The sequence below is a fragment of the Odontesthes bonariensis genome, chromosome 6, assembly GCF_027942865.1.
Source record: "Odontesthes bonariensis isolate fOdoBon6 chromosome 6, fOdoBon6.hap1, whole genome shotgun sequence".
NCBI classification, from domain to species: Eukaryota; Metazoa; Chordata; class Actinopteri; order Atheriniformes; family Atherinopsidae; genus Odontesthes; species Odontesthes bonariensis.
Window position 1 is genome coordinate 23,006,817 of NC_134511.1, and position 25,960 is coordinate 23,032,776.

The 25,960-nt window shown below is 43.0% G+C and overlaps 6 protein-coding genes across 9 annotated transcripts; 3 read left to right on the plus strand and 3 right to left on the minus strand.

Moving 5' to 3' along the window:
• The first annotated feature begins 1,096 nt into the window (after window positions 1-1,096).
• On the plus strand, window positions 1,097-6,577 carry usp30 (ubiquitin specific peptidase 30). 2 transcript variants are annotated; one of them, XM_075467994.1, is made up of 13 exons: window positions 1,097-1,208; window positions 2,510-2,619; window positions 2,732-2,905; window positions 2,991-3,094; window positions 3,183-3,281; window positions 3,425-3,470; window positions 3,561-3,655; window positions 3,770-3,829; window positions 3,956-4,042; window positions 4,208-4,288; window positions 4,401-4,623; window positions 4,718-4,826; window positions 5,241-6,577. In XM_075467994.1, exons 1-13 carry the CDS (start codon window positions 1,138-1,140, stop codon window positions 5,506-5,508), a joined length of 1,527 nt encoding a protein of 508 aa, XP_075324109.1. In that variant the 5' UTR covers window positions 1,097-1,137; the 3' UTR covers window positions 5,509-6,577. The 2 variants fall into 2 exon arrangements, with proteins under 2 accessions (XP_075324109.1, XP_075324110.1); XM_075467995.1 differs by lacking the exon at window positions 1,097-1,208 and adding an exon at window positions 1,234-1,498.
• On the minus strand, window positions 6,543-9,427 carry alkbh2 (alkB homolog 2, alpha-ketoglutarate dependent dioxygenase). 2 transcript variants are annotated; one of them, XM_075468001.1, is made up of 4 exons: window positions 9,045-9,427; window positions 7,860-8,175; window positions 7,581-7,779; window positions 6,543-7,510 (listed from the first exon to the last, which is right to left on the minus strand). In XM_075468001.1, exons 2-4 carry the CDS (start codon window positions 8,125-8,127, stop codon window positions 7,201-7,203), a joined length of 777 nt encoding a protein of 258 aa, XP_075324116.1. In that variant the 5' UTR covers window positions 8,128-8,175; window positions 9,045-9,427; the 3' UTR covers window positions 6,543-7,200. The 2 variants fall into 2 exon arrangements, with proteins under 2 accessions (XP_075324116.1, XP_075324115.1); XM_075468000.1 differs by having other exon boundaries at window positions 7,860-8,185; window positions 9,045-9,426.
• unga (uracil DNA glycosylase a) lies at window positions 8,513-11,414 on the plus strand. Of its 2 annotated transcripts, XM_075467997.1 has the most exons (7): window positions 8,513-8,737; window positions 9,083-9,283; window positions 9,400-9,495; window positions 10,099-10,196; window positions 10,387-10,475; window positions 10,583-10,761; window positions 10,953-11,414. In XM_075467997.1, exons 1-7 carry the CDS (start codon window positions 8,639-8,641, stop codon window positions 11,091-11,093), a joined length of 903 nt encoding a protein of 300 aa, XP_075324112.1. In that variant the 5' UTR covers window positions 8,513-8,638; the 3' UTR covers window positions 11,094-11,414. The 2 variants fall into 2 exon arrangements, with proteins under 2 accessions (XP_075324112.1, XP_075324111.1); XM_075467996.1 differs by lacking the exon at window positions 8,513-8,737 and having other exon boundaries at window positions 8,923-9,283.
• Window positions 11,415-12,251: 837 nt separating this feature from the next.
• On the plus strand, window positions 12,252-15,016 carry pxmp2 (peroxisomal membrane protein 2). Its single transcript, XM_075468002.1, has 5 exons — window positions 12,252-12,442; window positions 12,908-13,030; window positions 13,277-13,439; window positions 14,272-14,391; window positions 14,478-15,016. Exons 1-5 carry the CDS (start codon window positions 12,333-12,335, stop codon window positions 14,544-14,546), a joined length of 585 nt encoding a protein of 194 aa, XP_075324117.1. The 5' UTR covers window positions 12,252-12,332; the 3' UTR covers window positions 14,547-15,016.
• On the minus strand, window positions 14,944-15,851 carry LOC142382299 (polyubiquitin-like). The gene is made up of 2 exons (XM_075468003.1): window positions 15,767-15,851; window positions 14,944-15,672 (listed from the first exon to the last, which is right to left on the minus strand). The coding sequence occupies exon 2, from the start codon at window positions 15,658-15,660 to the stop codon at window positions 15,184-15,186; it is 477 nt and encodes a 158-aa protein (XP_075324118.1). The 5' UTR covers window positions 15,661-15,672; window positions 15,767-15,851; the 3' UTR covers window positions 14,944-15,183.
• A 7,016-nt stretch (window positions 15,852-22,867) lies between these two features.
• On the minus strand, window positions 22,868-23,777 carry LOC142382913 (polyubiquitin-like). Its single transcript, XM_075469049.1, has 2 exons — window positions 23,690-23,777; window positions 22,868-23,596 (listed from the first exon to the last, which is right to left on the minus strand). The coding sequence occupies exon 2, from the start codon at window positions 23,582-23,584 to the stop codon at window positions 23,108-23,110; it is 477 nt and encodes a 158-aa protein (XP_075325164.1). The 5' UTR covers window positions 23,585-23,596; window positions 23,690-23,777; the 3' UTR covers window positions 22,868-23,107.
• Between the last annotated feature and the right edge of the window lie 2,183 nt (window positions 23,778-25,960).

Here is a 25,960-nt window from a genome sequence, read left to right on the forward strand (position 1 = left end):
CTAATCCAAATACTGAGATAACTTCATAATGTAACACTGCTAATTCCGAAACACTGATCCACGCAGAAAAGGTAACAATCTAAAATATTCTTCTGTCACTTGAACTCGTTTTTTCCTTTTAAGTAATTTTCCGCACAAATAAATTGCTTTTATTTATTTCTAAATTCACAGCTCGTAAAATAATTGTACAAGAAACAGGATGCTGATTATTTTGTGTAGGTTTGTAATGTCAGCCTTTACTTATGACATGCAAAAGGTGCACTCAATCGAAATGTTCATCCACAAATCATATCTAAAATATAAACTAATATTAGAGAAGTCAACGTTAAAAAAGTACAAATGTGAGAAGAGAAAAGCACGTGAACCAGTTTTTGTTGCTATTTGTGGAATGTAATTCAATAAAAGTGCAAGTAGAAGTAGTCCGGGTTGATCATAGTTACTTATTTTTGTGATCTGATCCAACCCAATAATCTGCTGGGATTTAAGCAAACAAAATGTACATTGTGTTAGTTACTTTTAATCCAAATATTCAAGGAAGTCCTTTTTTTTTAAAAACAGTTTTTATTGTTGCAATGTATTTTTAAAATACATGTTTACGTTCATACCTGTGGGAAAGTGAATATTATCTGGATTATGACCGCATGAAGTGTGCTAAACAAGTTTTCCCTTTTTACACATTTTCAAAAATATCTTTACAAAACGTAAATAAACATTTAATAACAGATGTGTTTCTTAGAGGTCAAATTCTCCTATAGAATTAAAATAAACGTCCAAAGACACAAAGCAAATTCATTTTAAATGCTGCTTTTTCTTTTCCTTTCTTTTTTTTTTTTTTAACTCGAGATAAACCCCTACAGAAGCTACAGTAAACCACACAAACATGAGGCCAAACATAACACGAGTAAGAGTAAAAACTGAACACACGTGTTGAAAACGATTAACTGATCAAACCTTTTCAACCCCTTGTTTCTATTTGGTCACATATTTCCTTTAACATGCGTAACAACCAGGGATATATTATGTTAACAACGCTCTGGTGGTCGGAGTGTAAATGGAGTAACGCTTTTTTTGTGCGTCCTTTCATGGTTCCGTGCAGAAACGCGCGCCCCAAAACGAGAGTACCCAGGAGACGGAAGGATGTTGTGGTGCAGACCTGAAAGCTCTGATAAGCTTATCGGGGAGTTTCTTGGCACAGGACCCACAATCAGGTAAAACCTTTCCATCTGGCAAATAACATCAACTGCTGCTTAGACTTAGGGCACGGGGACAGTAGACACTGAGGGTCATAAGGCCGCCGACGCGCATTGAAACAGTTACATGCGCAGATAGACACTGCGAACACGCAGGCTGGTTTAATGTTTCCAAACCTGCCGACGCACTTAGGCACTGACATCATTTAGACACGTTCTTTTTGTGTTAAGATAGCTTACAGCTTGGATGTTTTACATTTATGCAGTCGACATAGTGCTCGGAGGGAAGCCTGACCTCGGTGTTTTCGGTAAGTTAGCTTAAACGCTAAAGCTAGCTCCTCTCCTGCTTGCTTGTCTGGTTGGTATTTACATAGAAGTCAGAGTAACTATGGAAAAGTAACAGTAAAGCAGCATTGCATCATACATAATTCTCCAACTTGCTATCCAGAGCAAGGTCAAACAGGAGTGTGTTTGCAGAGCCTGAGTCTGATACGTCGTTTTTCCGCCGCACTTAAACTTATTAGAAAGAGGGTTAGTCTATCATATGCTTACATTCATTTGGCTCACGTTGTGTTGACTTGTCTGTTTTTTTTTCATCAGAAAAAGCAAGATATTCATTTCAATTAGTTTGAAAATAGAATTATAATGATCTCAAACCTACATAGTTTCCCTTAACGCTCCAAACTCATCCACCCCTCGTTGCACACTCTGCAATAAAGAGCTATACACACAACACATTGTCTACCGCCCCAGACATACAGAATATGCTGGAACTAAACATGTATACACCTGCTCTGCCACGTTTCAAAGCTTTCTAAGTACTCAAAGATTGTCTGAACGATCAACAGCCATGGGCTCCTCTAAGCAGGTGCATCGCACTCTGGTAATTAGAATGATTTATGCCCACTGATTAGGAGAAGACTATGGAAGGATGGCTAAATGTTTTTTTTTTTTTTTCACCTTGAGTAATTCAAATTTGCCTATAAACTAAACTGGGACAGTGGAGGCTAATCTGATCTGTAAGGCAAAGAGACCTCCAAGAGAACTGCTTGTAGGATTGCTAGAAAAACAAATCAAAGCCCCAGTTTGACAGTAAAAGACCATTACAATAGAATATTAGATAAGGGAAATAAACAAAACCAAATACTGTCACAATGATATCGTAAGTAGTAATGGTAATGTGGTAAGTCGAGGCAAATGCCTGTTTTAAAAAATATATATATATTTCCTGCCTTCCTTTCCTGTATCTCCTATTTTCACTTCTCTTCATACACATTATTCAGTTTTACTTCATTAACATTTGTCATCTTTTTCTTCAGAAACAAGATGATAAAAAACTGGGGTGTCATCGGAGGGGTTGCTGCTGCGATTGCAGCTGGAGTATACGTTTTCTGGGGCCCAATTACAGAGAGAAAGAAAAGGAAGCGAGGTAAGGATCTTTGTTACACTGGGTCTTGTGCAGCTTGTATGTAGGATACAGGCTACATTGCAGTAAACTCCAATGATGTGTTTTTTTTGTTTTTTTTGTTTGTTTTTCACAGGGATGGTTCCCGGTCTCTTAAATTTGGGCAACACCTGCTTCTTGAACTCTTTGCTTCAGGGTTTGGCAGCGTGTCCGTCCTTTGTCAGATGGCTGGAGAAGTTTTCAGGTCTGCCCACAATCCAGTCATGCAAAGACAACCAACTGTCCACAACACTGCTGCAGCTTCTCAAAGGTGTGTTATCCCAGTCTGTCATTTGACTGTAGAGAACGCGCTGTGCTCATATTCATGCTTTTTCACACGGTTTGCCTCACGACAGCTCTGTCCACTGATGAACTTGGGGAGGAAGACGTTCTCGATGCTGGAGGCCTGCTGGATGTTCTCCGACTGTACCGCTGGCACATTAGCTCATTTGAAGAGCAGGTTAGTAATGCAACCAGTAATGCTGCTGATTAGTATGCAGTTTACGGTGCAGTGCTTTATTAAAATCCATATTGCTTTCTTTTCTAAGGATGCACATGAACTTTTTCATGTCCTCACATCCTCTCTGGCAGAGGAGCGAGATCGTCAACCCAAAGTCACTCATTTGTTTGACGTGCAATCCCTTCAGGTAAGTAACCATCAAAGCCCTCAAACCTCAAAATTAACACAAATCACTCTTTCATGTTGCCCCGCTGGAGTTTTTGTGACACAAATGTCCTTCGACATATGTCAGCTCTGTATCTGTTTATTTATTTATTTCTTTTTAATCAGAGTCTCCCCGATCAAGATCAGAAAACTATGGCCTGCATTAGTCGAGGTAAGGCGACAATCTGAAATCACAGGTTGTATATGAGAAAAACGAAAAGAGATACATTTGATCCGGGTTCCTTTTTTTTTTGTTCGGCAGCTCCTCTTCATCCAATACCAAGTCCCTGGAAGTCTCAGCATCCTTTTCATGGTCGTTTAACGAGCAACATGTCGTGCAAGCGCTGCGAAATACAAGTGAGTCTTTTCTGTTTTGTTTGTTTTAGGCAGGTACTGTAAGTGGCATAGAGCGTTAGTTTGTGTTATTTTATTCTACAAGTGATTTATACCTCTGCTGCGCGTTTCTTTCAGAGTCCAGTGCGGTATGACTCATTTGAGAGCCTCTCCTTGTCCATCCCTCTTCCTCAGTGGGTAAGAAAGAATATCAAGAAACCGTGAGTTTTACTTCACAGTATTATTGTAGTATCACCACTCATTAAATGTTTTTTTTTTTTTTTTTTTTTTTTTTTCTGTCTGCGTTCCTCTGTTTGCCATCAGGGTCGGCCTATCTCATTAGATCAGTGCCTGCAGCATTTTATTTCCTCAGAAACCATCAAAGAGGTGGAGTGTGAAAACTGCACCAAGGTACGTTTGCTTTAGGAGCTTTGTGTTACCAAAATGTTCTACTAACTCTGTCTGAAGTCTGTCTGGTGTCTTACCTTTAACAGCACAAGAGTCCACTTGTTTCTTTACAGACCTGCCATGTGCTGATTTTTCTTTTCGTCTCTGTTTTTCATCATTTCTGTTCAGCTTCAACAAAGCACAATAATAAATGGGCAAGTTCTAGAAAGCCAGAGGACAACGTTTGTTAAGCAGCTTAAACTTGGAAAGGTAACTACGCTCATCGCGTCTCTGTTAGGAAAATATTAAAAGCTTGAGAATGTCATTGCCTGCTGGAACATCTTTACGCAGCTAAAGCTGGTTTGTTAATGTTTTCTGCCAGCTGCCGCAGTGCCTCTGTATCCATTTACAAAGACTGACGTGGTCCAGCGAAGGAACTCCCATTAAACGTCAGGAGCATGTGCAGTTCACAGAGTATCTGTCAATGGATCGCTACAAACACAACAGCTCCACGCAGAGGAGTCAGAGGGCCAGATGTGCTCCCAGAGCCATGAAGGCAGATCATTTAGAGGATTCCACTGAAAGGCCCACAGCTAATGGAACAGGTGTGTTGAATAAGTCTGTGCTATCAAATAACGATGCGCTTCATTATCTACTTTGCATTTTATCACCCTGCGTTTGTGGTATTTTCTTTTCCAGGTGCAGAGCATCTTAATAACAACAAGCCTTTTTCTAATGGAAGCTGTCCTTCTGTATTTCTTCGCTCTCCTGCTGTGAACCCACAGCTTGGCCTCACATACGACTACAGGTAAAATCTGCCTTGGCAGTTAATGAAGTTGCAGCAACGCTGTTTGTGTAAAGTAAGGGCAAATGAAACTTCCAGTTAAGCTCTCTCTTTCCAGAATGGCGTTTAGTTTACTTTAGCTTCTGTGATCTGTAGCAAACTGAACATTGTGAGCCTGTTTAAGTGGTGAGCAAAGTGATGCGTTCAAAAGTTGGATTCAGCTTCAACGGTTTTGTCTTTAGACTTTTTCTGTGGGACACAAAATATTCAACAGCAACGAAAGAAAAGTTAAAAGGGAGAGATCATCCACCGTGCAGTAGATTTTAAAAAGCGCTAAACTGTGTGCCATTTGTTCTGGAAATGTCTCTAGAAATGTAACCATTCATGCCCAGTGTGAAACTAATAATCAATCACCTGTTTTTCCTCTTTCTTTATCAGTGTCTTTCCCTCCAGTTCTTCGGAGTACCTTTTCCAGCTCACGGCTGTGCTGGTTCACCACGGTGACATGCACTCAGGACATTTTGTCACATACCGCCGCAGCCCTTCCTCACCTCGCTGCTCCTCACCCTTCAGCTCACAGTGGCTTTGGGTGTCTGACGACTCGGTACGCAAAGCCAACCTGCACGAGGTGCTGTCTTCTAACGCTTACATGCTCTTCTACGAGAGGATTCGACCGCCAGCTCTCAGCCCGCGCCCAGTGGAGTGACCTCGCAGCCTGACACACTTCAGTCGTACCGTCACACTTGGCAGAGCAGGGACTACACGTTCACCGGTGGGTTGCTCTGTGGCGAGGAGACCAGAGACGAAAGCCATCCTAGAATTATGAATAGTTTTTGATCACTGCGTCACGTACGATGTGTTGTGAACACGTTTCCCGCTGCTCCGATCACAGCAGGAAGCCTTTTAATCCCAAAGATAATGAACCTGCAGGATTTAAGTCAGATATCATTGATCATGTTAACCGGCTTATTTAGACACTTGTAACAATTTCTGGAGCAGTTCCATGTGACTTTACGGTTTCTTTGAGACAAAAAAAAAATGGGAACACCTGACAATATGAAGTGCACCAAGGTAACAGGCCTGTGCCAACCTTGCAGCGTTGACTCAACTCTGTGCAGTACATGAAGATGTTCTTATTATTATGTCCTTCGCCTATAAATTGCACATGCAAAGGTAGGTAAGTCAGAGATGTTCTATAGAAGTTGTTACACATGAAGAAATGTCAGATGGGTGGGGGTTACCTCGACTCCGGCTCCGTGTCATCTAATCTAATTTGCCTAATCATTCCCAGCAGCGTTGGTAAACTATGTTGGAAACGATAGTTTCAGTTGACACGGTTTCAGCTGTTTCCAATCATCCGTACACTGTCATGATATGCAGGGCTGCACATTTGAGGTTCAAGTGCCATGTTGTCTCTAACGCTCGAGATTTTTAACGCAAGAAACCACGAGTGCTGCCACTGTGAGCGTCCAACGGGGGACCCTCCCTACGAATGGCGCATCACAGCCGTTCGGCACGGTGACCACATTCAAAAGATAGATATCGATCTTGTTAACAAAGCTTGACTATGTCTGCACGTATATCTGGGTAAGTTATCCTGAATTATTTTTAATTGTGAGCAACAGAGGACTGCCATTTCCTATTAAACACACAAAACGAGAAGTGATCTGGTGTGGTGTTTGCACTTTTCATGTGAGATTGTATGTATTTGTGTGCGGGGGATCTTTTTCAGGTATTAAAAGAAGAAAAGCAAAAGTTCACTTGAGAGTTTTATTTATTAAAGTAAGAGGATGATTTGCATCTTTTGAAAACATTTTTTCTGCCAAAATACAGATGAGCTAACTCGACTCCACAATCCCTGGTGTAGGGGAGCTCTTCTTAGTTGAAGAAAAACGGTTTAATAAAATCTGGGAGGTCAGCTCTGCATGACCCCTCCAGAGAGCACAGGGATCTGAATTTGGTCTTAGTGGTCCTCACTCCAATGAGAGTCGGCAGTAATGTTGATTTGCGTCACCTTTATTGTTGGTCTTTGGTGACATTGCCTGCTGCTATGAAGGCCCCAGAATGTACTGATATTAGCTAGTTTGAACTAGAGTTCAGTAAATCAAGTCTTTTTTTTCATTTTGGGTGCACTTCTTCCATCTTTTATACCGGTTACTCTTTTGCTCTCATTGGTTACATGTGGCCATTGAACGTTTTTGTGTTACATTACTCCCACGTTGCACGCCAGCACTTTCATCTTTTCATCAAATAGACAATAATTCCCAGTCAGGCTGCTACATTTAAAAAAACAAAACTTGAGATTGGTTGGCATGCCAACGGACCTTTTGAACACCCTATAACGAGGGTCCATCGCCAGAACTCCAGTCAATAATCGGCACCCTTTCGTGGCTTGTTTTTATTTCTTGCCGTCCAGCAGGATGCGTCTAAAAGTGAGGTTAATGCGCGGCGTGAAAACTTTCTTACGAACAGGGAGGCTGTGGTACCAGAAGGTGTTGGTCGGCGGATTCATGAGAAGCAGGCTTCCGTGAGCGAGCTCAAGCTTCACAGGTTCAATCTGTCGGCGGCTCTGTTTTCCCCGAGTATCTCTGTGTCTGAAGATGAAGTCCCGTGCTGCTCCCAAAGAGACGGAGGCGATGGGACAGGAGGGGTCCAGCTCCTTCTCATCATCGCGGTGCTCACCCATGTGATCCTGCCCGTCTTTGTACCTGGTAGAGAGACCAACACTTTGAGCATTTCAAACTGTTACCTCTACTTTCTGTTTAAGTTGCTTTTCACCTGTTGATCAAGACAAAGTTGAATGTCTGGGCTGTCACTTTTGTGACTGTATCTCGAATGTATTCCAAGGCCGCCGTCCATGGGCAGGCCAAACGTGTCACCCCAGAGTAAGTGTATCTGAGACCTGCATCTCCATATGTTGCCTGTTTTCTTGGTATATTATACACCTTTCCAAACACCTGGACCTTTGACTCTTCTCCTGGAAGGAAAAAACGCGACAATCATTCAAGCAACTGCAATTACAGTTCACAACTGTACAGACAAGGGCCGATGGTGTACCTGTTGAGTACACCACCTCCTCCTCCAACTGTTTAAATAGGTCATCTGCCTCCTTTCTTGAGAATAGTAGAGCGTAATCACAGTCTAGTCCTTCTGCCTCTATCTTTTGCCAAGGAACAGGATCTGAGAACTCTCCTAACGCTGTATCCTCATCCTCCTCCTTCGTCCTCTCATCTTCCTCCCGTTTCACCTTCTTCCTTGGACTTCTTCGCAGGTCATCATTGGTGCATGACCGTTTATTCAGTCCTCGAAGCATAAGTCTTTCCATTGCATTTGGCTGCTGCTAGGGGGGACCTCTGAGGTAAAAGTTTCACTCCTGGAAATGACTAAAAAAACGGAAAGAGAGATTAAAAAAAAAAAACATGTACTCAGATTCATTAGTTACATTTTGTAGAATTCATATGAAAGCGCCAAGTAACCTGTCAGTATTCTCAATTCGTCAAAGAGATTCTTTTATACTCTTCAGTGTTTATCTGAAGCAGGACACAGTTAATTCAGCTCAAGAAAACTGAGCAAACAAAAGAAAATGCTTCAAAATCATATACATATATAAATACTGGTTACGTGACCGCTGCTGAACCAGCAGCAGCAGACAGTGTGGTTTGTCTTGAACACCACTCAGCTCATTAACATAACTGGTTTCGTCACATTAGCCGCCAAATATCCGAACTATCGCGCGGAAAGAGCAGGTTTTCCCCTGGAGTCGAGTACGGTTTGCACTTATTTTAGATAATTAGCAGGCTTAGTTAGTTTGCGGCAGTGTATTTTTTTTTTGCAAAATGATTGGACAGAAAACCATTCAGTCATTTTTCTCTCCAGTCTCGAAAAAACGAGTCTCTGAGGAGGTCAAAGAAACCGCGGAGGATGCGACCGAGCCGGTGAGCGTCAATTTTTATTTAAACAGATGTCCACTTTACCTTAGATAGGTGTCTTGCTACTAATACTGAAACACAACGTTAATATATGTTTAAAACACTTGCAGTTCACTGTAGTAGCATTTCTTTTTTTTTTTTAAGTTTCCCGCGATACGTGCAGCGTGATCCAAGTTGCATTCAAGGCCACCACTGTGCAGAGCTATGCCTCTCAATGTTGTCACTGCCTGTTGCTAGCAAAACAAGACGATGTTAGCATTGACCCGTGGCCGGTTTTTAAAGCCACTTTCAACCCAAGCGACACGTTTCTCACCAGCTCTCTGTTTTGCGCAATACACGAAAATCATTCAGAAGAAGCAGAAGTTCGCTGCGGTGGATCTAGAGCCCCGCAGCCCGGCTCCTGCTCCTCTGTCCCCGGAGCAGCTGGACAGGATTGCCTGCAACAAGAGAGCAGCCCTGGAGAGACTCGCTTCCGCACAGACGCCGAAGGGATTCGGGGAGAGCTGGAGGAAGGAGCTGTCGGCTGAGTTTGGAAAGCCTTATTTTAAGAGGGTGAGAGGACGTCGAGGTGTCACACTGCACACTTTGTCCCCGTTGTTCTTCCGCATTTTTCCAGTTTTTTTGTTGTTGTTGTGTTTGGTTTTTATGATTTCACATCTCTACCACAGCTGATGAAAGAAGTCTCCGAGGAAAGGGAACGACACACTGTGTACCCACCTGCTGAACATGTGTTCACCTGGACGCAGATGTGTGACCTGCGAGATGTAAGCTGAACAGCGCATGCACTGTTGTGAACCCTTACTGACCACATATGAAACTATTTACCTCTGTGATCAGGCGTTTGCATGTATTGCAAGTAGTTGTGATGTAACTTTGATCATGTTAGCTGGCACAAGTCAGTAATCTGAGTCCAGGAAGAGACTGCATGTTAAAATGTTTGCAAAAATATTTATATTTATGAACAGATAACTGAAGTTTAGAGAAGAAACACAGCCTCTGCTTGAAATGAGCATTTCTTATCAAAAACTTTGAGCTCAGTCTAACATGTACCACACAATTTTTGGTATAAAATATTAGACAACGGCAAGTTTGACCTTTTTTTTTTAATGTATATATTTTTTTTCCTGTAAAGAAACTCGGCATAGTCAGCAATGCATCGTGCAGCACAGGTTTTCCACAACAAAGAATAGATTTAAAGAAGTTTTATCTTGATTTACTGTGTCCCAACTCTGCATGATTGCTGGGCAACTAATGGAAGATTATAATGCGACAAACACTGCACACAAAATATTGACACCCAAGTATTCCACTTTCTCTTTAAAAGGCCTACGACTGTGAAACGTTTTTAAATGGGTCTCTTATTTCAGGTCAAAGTGGTGATTCTCGGACAAGATCCGTATCATGGTCCCAATCAAGCCCATGGACTGTGCTTCAGCGTTAAGAGACCAGTTCATCCTCCCCCCAGGTTTGGAGCCTTTCATACTCTTGTTGTTGGGAATTGAGCAAAAAAAAAAAAAAAAATGCACCTGACAGTTTCTACACTCCCACACACAGATGAACAACGTGGAGATTTGAGCTCAAGGGAGAGGAAATGAATCCAGCTGTTGTTCAATCAGTCCTTTGCCCTCACCTCTTTGATGCTTTTTCGTTTCCAGTTTGGCGAACATGTACAAAGAACTGGCCACAGACATTGAAGGTTTTCAGCATCCTGGTCATGGAGATCTGACTGGATGGGCCAATCAGGGTATATTTTTTTCTGGAAGATTCAGTCAGATGATTGATTATACACAACAGAGCTGTCTGTCATTAAACATTCCCGCTGTCCTCTCCATCTTCGAACGCGCTCACCAGGCGTGCTGTTGCTCAATGCTGTATTGACCGTCCGAGCGCACCAGGCCAACTCCCACAAAGACAAAGGCTGGGAGACGTTCACTGACGCTGTGGTGAACTGGCTCAGCAACAACCAGGAGGGCCTCGTCTTCATGCTGTGGGGCTCATACGCTCAGAAGAAAGGAGCTTCCATAAACAGGGTGCGTCTACTTCTGAGCTTGATAGTTTGATCCGCAACATCCCCAGTCTGCACCTCAAAGTGTTGTTGTGCATAATACTGAACCCAGCATTGCCCCCTATGTGTTCCTCACTTTGGATAAAAGCTAAATGAATGTAAAGAGAATTCAAAAGTTATGTTTTCATCTAAAGTTTTCTTGCCGTCTGATTATAGAAACGCCACCATGTCCTGCAGGCTGTCCATCCCTCTCCCCTCTCTGCTCACCGAGGATTTTTTGGGTGCAAGCATTTCTCAAAGGCCAACGAGCTGCTAAAGAAATCTGGAAAGTCTCCCATAGACTGGAAGGCACTTTAAATTCTTACGCATGCTAGCTTTTCCAAAGTGTGTTGATCAACTACAGAACAAAACCCACCCATAAGCTTTCTTACTCCCTGTTTCAGCAGTTTTTGTGTAAACATTTTTTAGAGTCAGTTTTTCATTATTTTTTATTTTCTACTAAAGTCTTCCTTTTGGTGGTTTCTGCAGTACAGTTTTATACGGCCACTTCCCTCAAACTAACTGTTGGGTTGTATTATCTGCATTGGCTGGTTTCAGTGTTGTAAATACGTTTGTGTACACTATTGGCCATTTCTTTTTTTTCTTGCACAATAAAGTTTATTTTGTTTACCTTCTCAATGAAGTGTTGGGGCTCATTTTAAAAAGGTTCCACATAGTTCATATTTGAAAATCTTATCACGTTTAGTAAAAAGTTATCTTGTTAGGAAAGTTCAGGCATCTCCTCCAGTGATTTTTAAATTTAAAATTTTATTTGAAATTTCTTATGTCTTCTTCTTCCTGAAATGTCTCGAAGACAAAGTATAAAGTGAAATTGAGTCAAGATTGTGTTCATGTAATTCATTGCTGGGTTTCTGAATTCTGGTAAGTATCTTGGAGAAGGTCTAACTAGAAGAAAAATAAACCAATCCAAACCCCTTAAAGCTGCTTTAAATCAACATCGCCAAAGAAAGCTCTTTCCTAAAGTTGCCCGAAATGGCTTTATATCTGAATAATGTTCTCTACCAGTTCGTTTTGTTATACAGTTAAAGATAAAAACTATTCTTTACACACTCACAGTGTTATTGGTGTAATCTTTGTTTACGATTAAAGTGTTTTCAAGTGAGTCATTTTCAAGCTTGCGGTCCACGAAAACCTGTATAGTGTGGAAAAATGGTAAGAAATAGAAACATTTTGCTTGAAACAAAACACGATTTATGCAACGGTAAATGAAATTGAATAAAAAATAGCCGGAAAATATCTGAATTTCATAAGATTTCTATAACAGCATGTCATAGTTGGTATTTTGTTTGGATTGTCATAGTGTACTGCCTCCCACACTGATAATTTAGAAAGGAAAATTAAACTTAAACACGACGTATGAAGTTGAAATAAACTGGAGGTTTTGCAGTCAACAACTTGACTTCCGTTTTTTGACGTAAACTTGAAGGCGTCACCAGTGACGCACGGACGTCGGCAGGAAGACTAGCGTGTCTCGCCCCTCTTGTGGGTTAGTATTGCAGTGGTTGTAATGTGTGCACTGTTGATAATAAAGTGACCATGCCCGTGGAGAGTCTGCCCGTCCGGGATGCGCCTTTACATTTCCGCGTGCTCCAGCAGTATCTGATCCTCCTGAAGAAATACCCGATCCTCACCAAATCTGTGACCAGGTCAGTGGCTTGGCCAAGTTTGAAGGTTTTTGCATTAAATATGTAGGAGGAGTTCGAGGAGTTGGGTGCATTTACTGTCGTCTGACAGCCACACAGTAAACGTTCATGCTTTCTGTTCTGTTGGACCGTGTTTGTTTAGTTTGTACAGTTGTTTCACACCCTGTAACCACCACGGGATTCTCCAGCTGTTTGTATGTAAGCTTCTTTTCTTTTGTTACTTTCAGACCACTTTGTTTACTCTGACCACACACACACACACACACACACACACACACACACACACACACACACACACACACACCCTTTTGTCAAAGCCCTCTGGTTTCAACCAATCAGCGTCTGCCAGGAGAACCTCCCCTGGAAAATAATATTTTTATTTACAGAACCTTGATGAGAAAGGACTGGTTGCTGAGTCAGTGTTTCATACATGTGTGTGTGTGTGTGTGTTTTTCTTCACACTGTCAGTGGCATCCTTTCGGCTTTAGGAAATCTGCTGTCTCAGATTTTGGAGGCGAGAAAAAAGGCCAAAAGTGGAGCCGGGGTCAATGAGATCGATGTTGCTGGAGCTACGCGCTATGCTGTTTACGGGTGAGATTGAACACAAGAACACAGCTGAGCCTTCAGATGCTTTTAATGCTGCAGGGAAATGGTTGTGTTGTCAAACTGGAGCAACGGTGATTATGAAGTACCTGCAGAAAGAACGTCTTGCCTCCTGCTTTAATATTTTTGTCCTAAACTTAAACTTGCTCTCTCGTGTGAGCTGCTGGCAACAAATTCAGTCATTCATGTATTTCTACACGTGTTGGTCATATTTGACCTTGTTGCCCACTGCAGGTTTTTTATCACAGGACCTGTGAGTCACTTCTTCTACCAGCTGATGGAGGCATGGATCCCCACCACAGACTCGCTCTGTGTAGTCAAACGACTGCTACTGGATAGATTTATATTCGCTCCTGGCTTTCTGCTCATTTTCTACTTTGTTATGAACATCCTGGAGGTGGGTCTGCTCAGAAACTGTCCACGCAAATCCTCTCACCGAAGGAGGACACCATTTCACAACTCAAAGTTCAGGGAGACAGATTTTTATCTATTTTATTTATTAATTATTCACAGAACGTTTCAAATTGCCGCTGCAGAGGCCGCGATATCCTGACTTTTTAGTTCAATGCAGTGCCAGTTAAATGTCCCGACACAGCTTAAGGGTTATTTACTAATTATGTATTTTTATGGAATCATTGGTTCACAAAGAAAAGTGTAGATAAAGAAATATATGTCTAATATTTTAGATTTATTGTCATAACACTACCCTTTACCCATGATGGCAGCTTTGCTCTCTGTTGGCAGTATCTTAACTTGCGTTGTTATTGTAGGTCTATGTAGATATATGTCTGTTCTTCTTTTGATTAATCGCCAATTAAATCCACATTTGCCTGTTTTGACCTTTTGGGTCCAAATGTGGCCTAAACGTTTTGTTTTTTACAAACAAAAAGCAGAGAAACATGTTTGAAAATAGTCGTTATAGTTTCATTATTTGTAAGAGAACCAGTTAATAAGTTAACTGATTATTTTTGCCTCGATGAATGAATGGTTTCAGATCGCAAACACTGTTTGTTGATCACATTCACTGTGCATTAATGACCAAAATAAATATATTTAAATGCATAAAACATCACCCAGTAAACTGACATATATCTAAAGTGCCGTTTTACCCATAATTATTCAGTTAGTGCCATGTCTTTTTGTGTTGAATTTGAAATGAAATGCGACATAGACATTTTGATTCATAAAGTGCATGATGAATGGAATCAGTTAAAACTTCCTTTCCTCAGGCTAAAGGGTGGGAGGATTTTGAGAAGAAGATGAGAATAAGTTACTGGACAGCTCTGAAGATGAACTGGAAAGTCTGGACCCCCTTCCAGTTCATAAACATCAACTTTGTGCCCGTCCAGGTATGCCCTACACCGACATCCTGTCATCGAACAAACGATGAGTCGCAGGCTGCACTGACACCCCTCTGTTGTTTTTCTGCTTTCAGTTTCGAGTGCTGTTTGCCAACATGATTGCCCTATTTTGGTATGCCTATCTTGCATCTGTGAGGAAATGATGCTTTCAGAGACGTCTTCACAGATGGCATCCTCAGAGGACTGAGAACATACAACCCGTGTCCTGACACGGCCCAGAATTTCACACGGAGTTGCTCTTCAGATTAACTTTTTTTTACAGCCGTCTTTAACAGGATTAAGCCATTTTAACATGCTGCTACAATACTTTGTAAATGTATTTGAAAAAAGAGCAGAATATAAGTATCTTTACACAGCACTACCATATTTTTTGATAAAACTTGAATTACATAACTGAGAAAGCCCTTTGAACAAACCTGAATCATGCCACTAGTGAAGAGGAACCCCCCCCCCTTGTTAAATCTTTTGTTTGTGATCTTTTATGAGACAGAGCTCCACCTATTGAGCAGCAGAACGACAGGAAATCTGAGGAGACGTGTACATTTCTCAGTATAGACTTTATTAATGCTGTGCTGTTACATGCCTTTGTTTGAAATAAAACATATTCTGTTGATTGTGTGCATTAATTGGTCTGTATTGCTATAACAAATGCAATTAGAAGAGTTACACACTGAGGAATACTTGGATTTGTCCGACATAAAAGAGGTAATAAATTAAAAAAAGAAAATAAAAACGGAAGAAGTAAAAAGAGGAATGCACATTAATCATATGACGGTGTCCTCAGCCCCCTCTCAGGCGGAATGTCAGGTAGATGGTGCTCATTTCCCTCACGTTGAAGTCCGACAGTTTCCCTGACATCATCTCCTGGCCCTCGTGAATGAGCCTCTGCTGGCTCTCCGGGACCCCCTCTCTTTTATGGACTTTTGTCTTGAAGTTGGCCACAGTCTCGTCGGGTCTGATGTCGTAGGTCGTCGTTACTCCCTTTTCATTTTTGAGGAACACCTGGATGGTGGCGGGCCGGGCGGGCTGGGTGACCAGCAGGGACACCCGGGAGCCGGACTGTAAACCGTAGGAGCTCAACGGCCTCGAGTCGTCATCCAGAGGTGTCCTACGCCCGTTATCAAACACCAGCTTCTGCCCCTGGGCTGTGTGTCCCAGTTTGTTCTGGATGTACATTTTCAGAGAGCCGACGGTGTCGTATGGTTGCACCTTCAAGCAGTGGGACGTCCCGTCCAGCATAATGATGGTTAATTCCATGATGAGAGTGATCTAAATAATAATTCAAATTACAAAGCGAAAAAAAAAGTTTCAGTACACGGTCAGTTTAGTTCATTGCAGCTGTGATAAAAGGGAAGCATCCTACCTTGTGATGACTTATCGACAGAACTTCTCGGAAAACTTCGCGGCTTCGGAAGAGTGGATGCACAAAGATGCTCTGCTCAGCTGTGCTGACAGTCCCAGCTGAGCGGAGTTTATATACAGAGCGCCTCAACCCTCCCCTTCACTTAGCATTCGTTTTCCCTCTCTGCCTTAATAGCTTTCGGTTTCTATTCTCCCAACGTTACTCAGCTGGTATGTTTGTGAAGTTTTGATAACGCTGTACAGTCAAACAGGTTTATGGTGACAGGGTGGAGGAGCAGCCGATTAACAGGGGATTTTTCTTTTTTTTGTTTGTTTGTTTTTGCTGCTCGCACGGTAATAGGAGTTCATATCAGGACAACAAGAAACTAACTGAGGTGATGACGATTCATCAGATGAACTGTGACCGAACTTCTGTTTTACACTGAAACTAAACAGAGGAGAAGGTGGTGTACAGTGGCAGTGTTTTTCCTGTTTTTCTGTTGCCTCACAACCTGGAATTAAAATGGATCTATTATTAGATTTACACTTCACGCCAACAACTTTGAGCGCACAAAATATTTGCAATTGTAAAGCAAACAGGAAATAAAGAAATAAAATTTAAAAAAGCAGTAAAATCAGTATGTGGAATCAGCTTTTGCAGCATTCACAGCTGTTAGTCTCTTAGGGTCTGTTTGCCATAAGGGATTTTTCCCCATTCTTCAAAGCCAAACTGCTCCAGCTCCTTCCAGCTGCACGGGTTGAGCTGGTGTACAGCAGTCTTTAGGTCGTGCTACAGATTCTCGGCTGGATAGAACTGATCCAACACAGTTGAACTCCCCTGCAAGCTTTAGCGGTGTGTTTAAGGTCCATCCCATGATGTTACCCCCTAGCCTCTCTGTAGGGGTGGTGTTCATGGGTTGATGGGAGGTGCTAGGTTTGCACCAGACAGAACTATGCCTTGATGGTCAAAATGTTCAGTTTTAGTCTCATCTGACCAGAGGACCTGCTTCCATATTATGTGTTTGATGTGTGTCTCCCACATGCTTTTAGGTGAACTTTTCTCTAAGCAATGGTTTTTTCTAGCCACTCTTCTATAAGTCCTCTGTGGAGCTCTCCAGCTCCTTCAGGGTAAACTTTGGTCTCCTTGTTGCCTTTCTGATTAACGCCATCTTTACCTGGTCTGTGAGTTTCGGTGTTATATCAGTTATATCTTGGCAGGTTTGATGTAGGGCTATATTCTTTTAATTTTGTGATGATAGATTTAATGGTGCTCTGTTCAAAGTATGGAGATGATCTTTCACAACCCAATACAGATTTGGACTCTGTGACTTTGTCCCTGACCTGTTTGGAAAGCTCCTCGGCCTTTTTGGTGCTACTTGCTTGATGGGGACTCTTACATTACATTACGGTCATTTTGCAGACGCTTTTAACCAAAGCGACTTACTATAAGTGCGTTCAACATCGGTAGGCAAAAGAACTTCAGGTCACAAGAAATCATAAGTGCATTTCCTTCCAAAACCAAACAGCTAAGAGCAAAACTAATGCTAGAGTAAGTGCGATAAGTCAGGTACCTAGACAGATGGGAAGACAATTTAGAAAACAAAGACAATTTAGGATTCAATATAAACACAAGAAACTTATGCTAAAGAAAATAAAAAAAATTAAAATAAAATAAAGGACCACACTCATTGAATAATTCCCTACACTCCCTATTATATAGATCAGTGAGCAGTGCTGACCAACATGTCATTGGGGTCATCAGGTGGGAACCTCCTTCCATCAGTGTTTCGTCTAGTTGGGCCCACGACACCTCCAGGAGGCTAGACAATGACCACTGGCGTCCCAGAGTCACCCCCCTAATGCCAGCCAACACTGCTCCTCACACCACAACCACCATAATCTACCTCAGCCTCTCACCAACTGCACACCAGTCACAGCGGGGTGGGGATGCAAACCCTGGTTCGGGTAGGGGAAGAAATAAAAGAGGTAAGAAAAGCAGGAATGGGATTCAAACCCTGGTTCGGGTAGGGGGTAATGAAAATATAGAGGGTGCCAGTGGTGGAGGAAACAATAAGTGCGTAAGGAACTAGGACGGAGCAGGTGATGTCCTAAGAGGGCGGATCAGGGTAGTGTTTCCTGAAGAGGTGGGTTTTCAGCCTGCGGTGAAAGATGGGCAGCGACTCAGCTGTCCTGATATCAGTCGGGAGATCGTTTCACCATCGGGGTGCCAGAACAGAGAAAAGCCGTGACCGTGTCGATCGTGCGCAGGGACCCCTGAGTGACGGGGCAGCCAGGCGCCTGGTGGCCGCAGAGCGAAGTGGTCGGGCGGGGGTGTAGGGCTTGACCATAGCCTGGAGGTATGAAGGAGCTGTTCCTTCCACTGCCCTGTAGGCCAGCACCAGAGTCTTAGGGTCCGTTTATTCTAATCTGTTTCTATATCGTTTCTATCGCGGATGCACTGTCCATTTACATTAAAATACTGGAATACGACTTCATAGGTGGAAGGGTTCAAAGACGTCGGAGCCCACGTAAGCATTCGCATACGATGCTGATTTTAGCAGTTGTAAACGGTGAGAACCTCCCTGATTCGCTAGGCTGGTATCGTTGGTCATGTGACTTGAGTGCTGGGAAACTATAAACAAACAGGCGTGCTTCACTTCAGTTACACATTTCCTTTCTATTCGTGTCATCGAGAAGAATATGGAAATCATGGACAACCACGATCAGCATGGGAGCCTGCTCCATGTCCTACTGCTGGTAGTACGCTGTGCACAACAATACGTGGCAGGAGGCGCCAGATTCAACAAGCTTTTATGATGAGAACCCAGCCACTGCAGCAACGCAAGCCGTACAGAGCGCCGCTTTTGGGTTAGACCGGGAAGAAGCAGCGCATGGTGGGACAATTTCGTGGACCAAGTTGTTGTCGCCGAAGAATAAATAATAAAGAATAAATAATAAAGCATAATAAATAATAAAGCAAGGGCGATCATGTGATGTGATGGCTGATTAGTCATGTGACTAGCGAATCAGCCGATCCCCGTTTGTGTGTAAATGTAAATAGTTTGCAAGACGCCGACACGAAGAAATGGTAAAATGAATTAATGTAAACAGAGCCTTAAACTGGATGCGAGCAGCTACAGGGAGCCAGTGTAGAGAGCGGAGAAGGGGAGTGGTGTGGGAGAACTTGGGGAGGTTGAACACCAGACGAGCAGCAGCTTTCTAAACCAGCTCCAGAGGTCTGATGGCAGAATCCGGGCGCCAGCAAGGAGGGAGTTGCAGTAGTCCAGGCGGGAGATGACAAGAGCCTGGATGAGCACCTGCGCTGCCTTGTCGGTGAGGAAGAGGCGAATCCTCCGGATGTTGTAGAGGAGGAATCGGCAGGAACGGGTCACTGATGCGATGTTTGGCGAGAACGACAGTTGGTCGTCCAGGGTCACACCCAGATTCCTCGCGGTCCGGGTTGATGTCACCACGGAGTCATCCATGGTGATGGCCAGATCTCGGAACGGGCAGCCCTTCCCCGGGAGAAACACCAGCTCAGTCTTGTCCAGGTTGAGCTTAAGGTGGTGCATCGACATCCACCCCGAGATGTCTGCCAGACACGCAGCAATGCGTGCTTCCACTTGGGTGTCAGAAGGGGGAAAAGACAGAATTAGCTGGGTGTCGTCTGCATAGCAGTGGTAGGAAAAGTTATGGGAGTGGATGACAGAACCAAGAGATGATGTGTAGAGGGAGAAAAGAAGAGGACCCAGGACCGAACCTTGGGGAACCCCAGTGGTGAGCCTACGTGGCTTCGACACAGACCCTCTCAGTGTGACCTGGTAGGAGCGATCTGTCAGGTAGGATGAGAACATGGAGAGTGCAGAGCCAGAAACCCCCATTCCCTCCAGGGTAGATAGAAGGATGTTGTGGTTCACGGTGTCAAATGCTGCAGACAGGTCCAGGAGAATCAATTAGTGGTGTTGCAGACTCTGGGGCCTTTCAGAACAGGTGTACATATACTGGGACGGTGTGACAGGTAGACTGCACACAGGTGGACCTCATCCATCCATCCATCCATCCATCCATCCATTTTCCATATTTTACCTTGTTGCCCTCTCAGGGGCGGGCAGACCGGGCAGGCGCCCGGGGCGGCATCGCGGAGGGGGCAGCATCGCCGGGGAGTGAAAAAAAAAAAAAAAAAAAAAAAAATCGAGGATGGGGGGGGGGGGGGGGGGGTTGTGTATTCGTGGCGCCCCCATCTTCCCCTCCTCCCCTTGGCCAGACTCAGACTCAGATCACACATCATCAATACACGTTTCGGCCACAGTTGTTTTTCGGTGCCCCCATCTTCCCCTCCTGACACTCACCTCTCGTGTTAGGTGAGCAAAGCAGCACAGTGCAGAGTTTGTGCAGGGGGGAGGGGGAATGATTCAATGTTTTTTTTTTTCCTTTTGTTGATTGTATTTTTCCCCTCAGTCGGTCATTTGTGATTTCAAGCCTTTCATTCACTCACAGGGTGATAACAAAAAAAGTGTCAAGTGTAATCATTATCATTATGACACAATAAAGTATTAAAAAATATATATATTCTTGAATGTTTGTACTTTACCGTAGCACCTGATTGTATTTTAACTGCCTTAACCCCTTAGCATTCCTGGTGATTTGCCTGAAGGAACGCCTGCAAACTGCACTTTTTCTTAAACGATCACTGTAGATTATTCTACAGGAAAAACTACACATGAGCCTTTTCCTCATGGCTTGAAGGAAGCCTCTCTTTGAGCTGGGCTCCGTTGACCAATAGGAAAGAAATGCGATGGAGCGGGGGAAGCGCTTTACGCAGGGCCTGGCCATCATTGGCTGAAGCTGTTGTAGAAATCACCCAGCAACCTGACTGCTGAAACGGGACATGTTTAGTGAGGTTGATGAACGCGCGCGGCTTTCAAATAAACACAGAAAACAGGATGTTTGATGGCATTTCGTGTCGTGTGGATGGAAATAATTAATTACGCAAAGAAACGTCGTGTTATTTCGATACAGCAACATTTACGCTGCATATTCATGCCTTTGGTGGAACTAAAGTGAAGATTTTGACCAAAACATTTGTACTGGGCTCGTTCTCCTGATGGATACGGAGAGAAAGATATTGGAGCTGTTTCTGTGCCAGAGGGCGACGAACGTGGTATCAATAATAGTACTAATGGGAAAGTGAAGAAGACAGAATGAGCCAGCACAGTATTAGGCTACAGGTGGTGATGGACCAAAAGGGTGAAAACGGACGGAGAAGGAAATAATGACAGGTCAGTCTGCTAACCTAACACTACACTACACCGATGCTCCCACCACAACGCACAGTGAAGTGCAACATCTCTCTGTAAGCAGTAGGGGGGTTGGGGGCGCCAGCCGTAAATCAGTGTCGGGCCGCCACTGTGCCCACTGCAGGTTTTTTATCACAGGACCTGTGAGTCACTTCTATACCAGCTGATGGAGGCATGGATCCCCACCACAGACTCGCTCTGTGTAGTCAAACGACTGCTACTGGATAGATTTATATTCGCTCCTGGCTTTCTGCTCATTTTCTACTTTGTTATGAACATCCTGGAGGTGGGTCTGCTCAGAAACTGTCCACGCAAATCCTCTCACCGAAGGAGGACACCATTTCACAACTCAAAGTTCAGGGAGACAGATTTTTATCTATTTTATTTATTAATTATTCACAGAACGTTTCAAAGGGTTATTTACTAATTATGTAGTGCAGAGGCTGCAATATCCTGACTTTTTAGTTCAATGCAGTGCCAGTTAAATGCCCCGACACAGCTTAAGGGTTATTTACTAATTATGTATTTTTATGGAATCATTGGTTCGCAAAGAAAAGTGTAGATAAAGACATATATGTCTAATATTTTAGATTTATTGTCATAACACTACCCTTTACCCATGATGGCAGCTTTGCTCTCTGTTGGCAGTATCTTAACTAGCCTTGTTATTGTAGGTCTATGTAGATATATGTCTGTTCTTCTTTTGATTAATCGCCAATTAAATCCACATTTGCCTGTTTTGACCTTTTGGGGCCAAATGTGGCCTAAACGTTTTGTTTTTTACAAACAAAAAGCAGAGAAACATGTTTGAAAATAGTCGTTATAGTTTCATTATTTGTAAGAGAACCAGTTAATAAGTTAACTGATTATTTTTGCCTCGATGAATGAATGAATGAATGGGTAGTTTCAGATCGCAAACACTGTTTGTTGATCACATTCACTGTGCATTAATGACCAAAATAAATATATTTAAATGCATAAAACATCACCCAGTAAACTGACTTAAATCTAAAGTGCCGTTTTACCCATAATTATTCAGTTAGTGCCATGTCTTTTTGTGTTGAATTTGAAATGAAATGCGACATAGACATTTTGATTCATAAAGTGCATGATGAATGGAATCAGTTAAAACTTCCTATCCTCAGGCTAAAGGGTGGGAGGATTTTGAGAAGAAGATGAAAATAAGTTACTGGACAGCTCTGAAGATGAACTGGAAAGTCTGGACCCCCTTCCAGTTCATAAACATCAACTTTGTGCCCGTCCAGGTATGCCCTTCACCGACATCCTGTCATCGAACAAACGATGAGTCGCAGGCTGCACTGACACCCCTCTGTTGTTTTTCTGCTTTCAGTTTCGAGTGCTGTTTGCCAACATGATTGCCCTATTTTGGTATGCCTATCTTGCATCTGTGAGGAAATGATGCTTTCAGAGACGTCTTCACAGATCCTCAGAGGACTGAGAACATACAACCCGTGTCCTGACACGGCCCAGAATTTCACACGGAGTTGCTCTTCAGATTAACTTTTTTTTACAGCCGTGTTTAACAGGATTAAGCCATTTTAACATGCTGCTACAATACTTTGTAAATGTATTTGAAAAAAAAGAGCAGAATATAAGTATCTTTACACAGCACTACCATATTTTTTGATAATAAAACTTGAATTACATAACTGAGAAAGCCCTTTGAACAAACCTGAATCATGCCACTAGTGAAGAGGAACCCCCCCCCCCCCCCCCCCTTGTTAAATCTTTTGTTTGTGATCTTTTATGAGACAGAGCTCCACCTATTGAGCAGCAGAACGACAGGAAATCTGAGGAGACGTGTACATTTCTCAGTATAGACTTTATTAATGCTGTGCTGTTACATGCCTTTGTTTGAAATAAAACATATTCTGTTGATTGTGTGTATTAATTGGTCTGTATTGCTATAACAAAGGGAATTAGAAGAGTTACACACTGAGGAATGCTTGGATTTGTCCGACATAAAAGAGGTAATAAATTAAAAAAAGAAAATAAAAACGGAAGAAGTAAAAAGAGGAATGCACATTAATCATATGACGGTGTCCTCAGCCCCCTCTCAGGCGGAATGTCAGGTAGATGGTGCTCATTTCCCTCACGTTGAAGTCCGACAGTTTCCCTGACATCATCTCCTGGCCCTCGTGAATGAGCCTCTGCTGGCTCTCCGGGACCCCCTCTCTTTGATGGACTTTTGTCTTGAAGTTGGCCACAGTCTCGTCGGGTCTGATGTCGTAGGTCGTCGTTACTCCCTTTTCATTTTTGAGGAACACCTGGATGGTGGCGGGCCGGGCGGGCCGGGCGAACAGCAGGGACACCCGGGAGCCGGACTGTAAACCGTAGGAGCTCAACGTCCTCGAGTCGTCATCCAGAGGTGTCCTACACCCGTTATCAAACACCAGCTGCTGCCCCTGGGCTGTGTGTCCCAGTTGGTTCTGGATTTTCATTTTCAGAGAGCCGACGGTGTCGTATGGTTGCACCTTCAAGCAGTGGGACGTCCCGTCCAGCATAATGATGGTTAATTCCATGATGAGAGTGATCTAAATAATAATTCAAATTACAAAGCGAAAAAAAAGTTTCAGTACACGGTCGGTTTAGTTCATTGCAGCTGTGATAAAAGGGAAGCATCCTACCTTGCGATGACTTATCGACAGAACTTCTTGGAAAACTTCGCGGCTTCGGAAGACGGTGGATGCACAAAGATGCTCTGCTCAGCTGTGCTGACAGTCCCAGCTGAGCGGAGTTTATATACAGAGCGCCTCAACCCTCCCCTTCACTTAGCATTCGTTTTCCCTCTCTGCCTTAATAGCTTTCGGTTTCTATTCTCCCAACGTTACTCAGCTGTTATGTTTGTGAAGTTTTGATAACGCTGTACAGTCAAACAGGTTTATGGTGACAGGGTGGAGGAGCAGCCGATTAACAGGGGATTTTTCTTTTTTTTTTTTGTTTGCTTTTGCTGCTCGCACGATAATAGGAGTTCATATCAGGACAACAAGAAACTTAACTCGGGTGATGACGATTCATCAGATGAACTGTGACCAAACTTCTGTTTTACACTGAAACTAAACAGAGGAGAAAGAGGAGCTTATCCTTAGCTGTTCTTAGATGTTAACATGCAATAAACACATCTCAAAGAGGGAAGAGGTGTACAGTGGCAGTGTTTTTCCTGTTTTTCTGTTGCCTCACAACCTGGAATTAAAATGGATCTATTATTAGATTTACACTTCACGCCAACAACTTTGAGCACACAAAATATTTGCAATTGTAAAGCAAACAGGAAATAAAGAAATAAAATTAAAAAAGCAGTAAAATCAGTACTTTGTGGAATCAGCTTTTGCAGCATTCACAGCTGTTAGTCTCTTAGGGTCTGTTTGCCATAAGGGATTTTTCCCCATTCTTCAAAGCCAAACTGCTCCAGCTCCTTCCAGCTGCACGGGTTGAGCTGGTGTACAGCAGTCTTTAGGTCGTGCTACAGATTCTCGGCTGGATAGAACTGATCCAACACAGTTGAACTCCCCTGCAAGCTTTAGCGGTGTGTTTAAGGTCCATCCCATGATGTTACCCCCTAGCCTCTCTGTAGGGGTGGTGTTTTGGGTTGATGGGAGGTGCTAGGTTTGCACCAGACAGAACTATGCCTTGATGGTCAAAATGTTCAGTTTTAGTCTCATCTGACCAGAGGACCTGCTTCCATATTATGTGTTTGATGTGTGTCTCCCACATGCTTTTAGGTGAACTTTTCTCTAAGCAATGGTTTTTTCTAGCCACTCTTCTATAAGTCCTCTGTGGAGCTCTCCAGCTCCTTCAGGGTAAACTTTGGTCTCCTTGTTGCCTTTCTGATTAACGCCATCTTTACCTGGTCTGTGAGTTTCGGTGTTATATCAGTTATATATTGGCAGGTTTGATGTAGGGCTATATTCTTTTAATTTTGTGATGATAGTTTTAATGGTGCTCTGTTCAAAGTATAGAGATGATCTTTCACAACCCAATACAGATTTGGACTCTGTGACTTTGTCCCTGACCTGTTTGGAAAGCTCCTCGGCCTTTATGGTGCTACTTGCTTGATGGGGACTCTTAATAAGTGGTGTTGCAGACTCTGGGGCCTTTCAGAACAGGTGTACATATACTGGGACGGTGTGACAGGTAGACTGCACACAGGTGGACCTCATCCATCCATCCATCCATTTTCTATTCCGCTGAATCCGTTGGTCGGGTCGCGGGGGGGCTGGAGCCTATCCCAGCGGTCAATGGGCGAGAGGCCGGGTACACCCTGGACAGGCCGCCAGTCCATCACAGGCAGGTGGACCTCATCTAACTTTGTAAATTTTGTGAGTTCTGAAAGTGACTGGTAGCACCAGATTTCCCTTTGGGGTTTCAAGGAGTAAATATATGTATATGCCACTAATTTGAAGTATCTTATCTAGGTCCATTACATAAAATCCCCCAAATCAATCCATTTAAGTCACAGATTGCAACGCGAGAAATAAGAAAAAACGGCAAGGGGTACGAATACTTTGGCAAACTACTGTAGAGACCATAAAGAGCGAAAAACCGTAGGTAATTAGGTTTGAGGGAAATTTCTTCGAAGTTTCAATAGTTCATTTGAGTGTCTTTGGATCAAGTAAATAAAGGTAAATACCCCCTAAATTTAAAACCCTTAGATACACAACTGAATTCCAATGCAAATTGAATGGATATTGTACATTCAGCATTCAGTGTCAAAAGAATGTAACAAATAAATTGACTTTGACATATAGTGTAAGATATTCGCTGGATGAACTGCAAAGTGTGAACTAATGACACGTTTTCAAATATGGGCTGATTTTAAATACACACTGTAATGCAGCTGGGAGGTCATGAGATGTATTAACATACACTACATACATACCTAAATATAAAATCCAACC